The following is a 5320-nucleotide window of genomic DNA, read 5'->3' on the forward strand; positions in this document are numbered from 1 at the left end:
CGAACTCCGTCAAAGAGAAACTGGCTGTTATCCCTCTTTGTATGAGAGATGGGACCAGTGGTGCAGTCTCTCCACGCCTGCCTTTAAATATGGACATTCTGAACAGCTACAAGTTCTTCTCATGGGATGATGCTTAACACCAGTTACTCTGCAGCTTCCTGCTTCGGACTGTAACTGGCTGCAGGGGAGTGTGTGGCGGCCTGTGTTTGGCTCCCATCAGGCGCGCTGTCCTTGCCGTGTGGTCGTTGTTACTTGGCGTTCTGCCCAAACTGCCTCTGACATGTCGTGAAACGCTGTGCAGCTCTGAGCCGCCTGACGTTTTACCGCCACAGTAAAGGATTGACTGCAGCAACAAACAGTGCGCTGCAAATCATCCAGACAGCCACTAAACAAGAACACCAACCCTCTGCCTCTGTGTGTGTGTGTTGGACATGGAGAGTGTATTATGCCTTCTGACAGGGGTAATAAGATTGTAGAGCTGCTGCTGCTGAGGAAACTTTTCATGTGAGAGCAGAAATTCTCTAAGTGGCCTTTAACTTTCAAAGTTAAATCTAAATGGCCCCTGTAATATTGTACATTAGGGCGGAGGGAGGACTTTTACTCAGTGACAAAATGTCGCCTACATGTGGCACTGAACATGAAGCTTCCTTCTTTGAGTATATAGATAAAAAATCCGTGTTCAAACTGTAACCACGTTAAAAAGCTTTAGTTTCTACGTAACATCTGTGTTTCACAGGATGGCCTTAGTTCATGCCAAAAAGTGTGTAGTGCAGGCTGAAGCGATTCATTATGAAACAGCAGTTTGCTGAGCTTGACAAAACGGTCGTTCACCATATCACACTGTCCTCATTAGCAGATTCTGTCTGTCTGTATCACAGTCCCATGGCGACTCAGATACAGCTGAAAAGCCCCACAACAAGTGTGGAGTTCAGGTTTTGTCAGCTGCTGTTTCCAAGGAATGATCTGACATGATCAGATGGTTGAATCCTCTGTCCAATCAGAGCAGAGCATGCAGTCAGGTGATGCCAGTACTCACAGTCCAGGTGACTCTGTCTGATCCCCTCCACGTCTTCGGCATGAATGAACTGGTAGCACCTCTTCCCCACGATGTCCACAGGGGTCAGGTCCATGTAGTCACTGATCCTGTTAACGCAGAAGCACCACAGCTACATTAAAGAAACACGCTGAAAAGGACACAGGTGAATAAAATATCACAAACGGCACAAGTGGGTATTAGAATTAGGACACAAACCAATAATAATAATGACATGATGGCTGACTTGATCTTAAAGTCAGTGCTGATTGTTGGCATCACTCCCTGCCAAACGCCAACAACGACAGTAATATTTCATAGGAGTGGGTCTAACCACGCCCCCATCGCTTTCTGTCAGCACTCAGTATCATTAGGTCACTTTGCTGTTCTGTGTACAGGTCACATTAGCTGTCAGTTCATTTACACTTTGACAGACAAAAAAAGCGAGACAGTCGACTGAACGCTGAGACGGGACCTAAAATTCGGTTCATTTTCTGTCCAATCACAACGGCACAATATTCATGGTTGAATTTTCTGTCCAATCACAACGGCACAATGAGCAACCCAATGTCAGACAGAAGATAACAGACCAGAGACCAGCTTCAAAAGAGCAGAGGACCCTGCCAGTCCAGTGCTGTCCTGTCATACTCATGGACAGAACAGGAGGCACTGGGCCCCTGGACACAGACATGTCTCCTATACTCCTAGATTCACAGACTGAGCTTTGTGCCTGTTTCAACTCATTTTTCATCTCTTTTCTGTTATTTTGTCTCTTTCAGTAGCATTTTCTCATTTTTGGGCTTTTGGTAGTCAGTCTGTCGTCACCTGACTGACTTTCCAACATGGTTCTCCAGTCTAGGGGCCCCCTGACCCCCTAGTGGCCCCGGGCCTGTGCCCGATAGGCTCGCTCAGCAGTCCATCCATGGTCCTACTCAGTACTCCTGCATTTACAGCACATTCAGGTGAACATGAAGGTTTCCAAAGTGTAGCATCTGGTCGCAGGCCAACGCGGCTACATCAGGGTCAGGCTGCTTTTAGAAATGCTCTGTAATCTGAGAATCCACTGGAACTCTCATTCTCCAGTCCGCACTGTGTCAGGAGCTTCAACCTAAGGCCACATTTAAAATACAATATTAAAAAATGGATTTTTCTGTCTAACGTAGGACAAGTGGCCTCTGACGGACTCTGCAGACCGATTCCTGTGTGTCGTGTGTCTGCGTCCGTCTTGGTGCCACACCGAACTGCACGGAAATGGAAATGTGAAACTCTGAGCCATGTAAGTGGGACAGTTTTCTCGCTACTGTCCTGGTACTTGTCCATTCACAAACCGATTCAGGGACAAAAAACCTAATAAGCCAACAACAGAGAGTGAAGCCTGTCTGTCTGTTGTACAGGTAACACACATCAGCTTTAAAAGGTTTAATCGGAACAAATTTGCCACAGGAGAGACAGAACAATTTTCCCTCTATCATTCTGATAGAGGACGGACGGGGGAGACTAATGTCTGGCAGGCAGATAACAGCACACTTTGTTCTTTAGAAAACCCACCACCCCATTTTCTCATTCTCTTAGAAACTCATTCTCAAAATGGGGCAGTAATGGGAGCGACGTTTGTCCGTTCGCCGCTGAGGCGCTTTCTGTCGCTGCACACCGAATATCATCATCTGCCTTGCAGTGTCTCTCTTTCCTCCCACACAAAAAGCAATCTGTCTACTATCATTTTTTCCTCCCCTCTTTTTTATAATAAAACATGAAGGTTTTTTTTTTTGCCTGATATGAATCTCACTGGTCAGCCGGTTAACTCCTGAGCCAGATCCTGATGCCTATCTGCTTTATCTGGACACAGGAAGGAGATAGATCCATCAGCGACACATTTCACTGTTAAACCAGGGAGGATTGGGTCAGACTTCCTCATGAATAAGAAGCTCCAACAAGGTAGAAAACGATTTTTCTGTGAGCAGCAGGTACAAAACATGAATGCAGAAACAGAGTGAAAAAGGGGGCTTTGTGTTTGACACCGGCGCTTTAAACAGCCGGACATTTACAAGCTGTTTCTCTAAAAAGTCGATTAAAAAAAATGACAACAACCCAGCAAGAAGAGTTCGATCTAAAAAGTTCATGTTCAGATAAAAAAAAATTCTGTTGCTGACAATTAATCAGCAACCTTGATTATATACAGTACTTTTTAATTAATGCATCGCATAAACCACAGAAGAGCTTTTTCTGAGAATTATGATCGTGATATATTTGACGTGGGATATTTTACAGTTGAACATTAAACTCGTCAGTGCTCTGTGAAGGACAAACTGTGATAACATTATTATTTACGAGCTCGTATTTTGGCATTACTCTGATGCCATTTCTTGTTAGTTACTGAGGAACAAATACAGAGGTCCCCATATGACTGAGATAAAATGACAAGCTGTCAAACACAGAGCACATTTTCAGACTATTTACTATGAAATGATTATCATAGTTTGGGGCCATTTTTGTCCATCCTGGCCTTCCATACATTTTGAATCTTGCGTAGGGCGAGTATTTAGAGTTTCCTTTTAAAATCGATCACAACGAATGCAAAAAGTTCTTCAACTGAAAAACTTCAGGTGACTGTGATGTCACAATCCTGTAACCTGCATTTCTATGGCAAACCAGAGGAGACATCAGTTAATAGACGTTTAGGTTTTTTTAACACATTCAGCTCATTTCAAGAGAAAAAACCTGTTATTTTTATTAATGACGGCAGCAAATGACCATGTAGAGATCTTTACTAAGTCTACAAAGTTTGGATGTATTTCAGACAAACGACGAGGACAATTATTCATCTTTCTTGGTGAAAAGGTCAAGATCACGTAAAGACTTGGAAACCTTAAATGTAAAACACGTCAAAACAGATTTTATGCGAATGTAAAATTTCAATTACCTTTATTTTTTACCTTTAGCGTAAGAATGTTAGCATGTCAAGCAAAAGTGTAACAGTAGGTGAAATATAAAAAATAAATAAATATCTCTGAAGCAAACAAGTGGGAAAAACAAAAAATATACAAGACTAAATTCAGTGTAAAAGCACTTTTGACTCATCATTTGGTTTTAACTTCTGACTTCCTGTTCCCCTTCGACCTTCCTTGGGATTTCACTTTGCATTTCTGTGAACACATTAAATCTACCTGTTCTCGCAGTAGACGATCTTGAGGTCCATGTTGACTCGGGTGACGAACATCTGACAGTCGATGCGAACCTCGTTGATTGTGGGCGGTGGGAGGGCGTGAGCCACCACCACCATCCCCATGATCTGATTGGGCACCGATCGGCTGTGTGTCAGGGCCATCCTGATCCGCAGACGCCCCGTGATGTGGATCACCTGGACAGGAAAACAGACAGGCCGAGGGAGGTCAAAGGGCATGGTAGTAACTTCAAAGATACCTCGGGTCAAGAGCTGCACCAGTCCACCAGTTTTAGCCAAAACCAGTCCTACGGAGCACATCTACGAACTGTAACCAATGTTTTATACTCCCGTGTTCTTGTATCCTTCTAAATCAGAACATTGACACTTTTAACATTTGTCTTCTATCTAAGTGGAGTCTAACTTCTTTGGTCCTTTTTCTTCTCCATACACATTCTTTTCCACTGGTACTTGTTTTGGGTTTAACCTGGGAAAACAAAACTCAGATGACGTGTGTGTGAACGCGGGTTGTATCTGATCAAGCATCCAGCACCACTCGACAGAGATGGCAGAACGAAATACAGCTTTGTTCTGTCAGAAAATGTATTATTACCATTGTTTTTCTTGAGGAAATAATCATTTTGATTTTGAATCTATGGTTAGAGTATCAAAACAATGTTGACTCGACGGATTGCTCTGACCCACTCTGACCCCACACAGACCAGTTCCTGGGGTGACGAACCAGTTAGCCTCCATAGTTATCCTCCTTAAAACCATCTGCAGGTTTCATAAATGAAGGTACAAACTGTCAGATCAGGTTCAGTCTGTAAAGGCAGAAACAAGAAGAGCAGACGGGGGATTTTCTCTCTCCTGGTTTCTTGTTCTTTTCTTGAACTTCCTCGCTGGATCGAGCGAATGGGGAAATCCATCGGACAGGTGGAAAAGAGGCGCTGACAGAGGGACAGTGAAGGGTGTAATTATCTGGAGCTTTAAACTTGTGTGAAGCTTCAACAGATCAGTGAGAAATGTTAATCAGCTGCTGCTTGCTGGGGAAATGTTCACTCGTCTTTGGCAACCCCGCGTCACTTATGTGTGTCGCTCTTCACAGGTCACACATACAGTATGAC

At 43.8% G+C, this 5320-nt stretch overlaps 1 protein-coding gene across 6 annotated transcripts in view; it reads right to left on the reverse strand.

Annotated features, from left to right (window-relative positions):
- The window catches only part of npas3 (neuronal PAS domain protein 3), a 276234-nt gene that overhangs the window by 19094 nt on the left and 251820 nt on the right, over positions 1-5320 (reverse strand). For all 6 annotated transcript variants that reach the window (XM_020611538.1, XM_020611534.1, XM_020611535.1 and 3 more), the window contains 2 exons: positions 4198-4391; positions 1037-1143 (listed from right to left, as the gene is read on the reverse strand). In XM_020611538.1, the coding sequence (XP_020467194.1) occupies positions 1037-1143; positions 4198-4391 (301 nt within the window). The remainder of the gene's footprint in view (positions 1-1036; positions 1144-4197; positions 4392-5320) is intronic.

Source organism: Monopterus albus, unplaced genomic scaffold (assembly GCF_001952655.1).
Source record: "Monopterus albus unplaced genomic scaffold, M_albus_1.0 scaffold115.1, whole genome shotgun sequence".
In the NCBI taxonomy this organism is placed as follows: domain Eukaryota; kingdom Metazoa; phylum Chordata; class Actinopteri; order Synbranchiformes; family Synbranchidae; genus Monopterus; species Monopterus albus.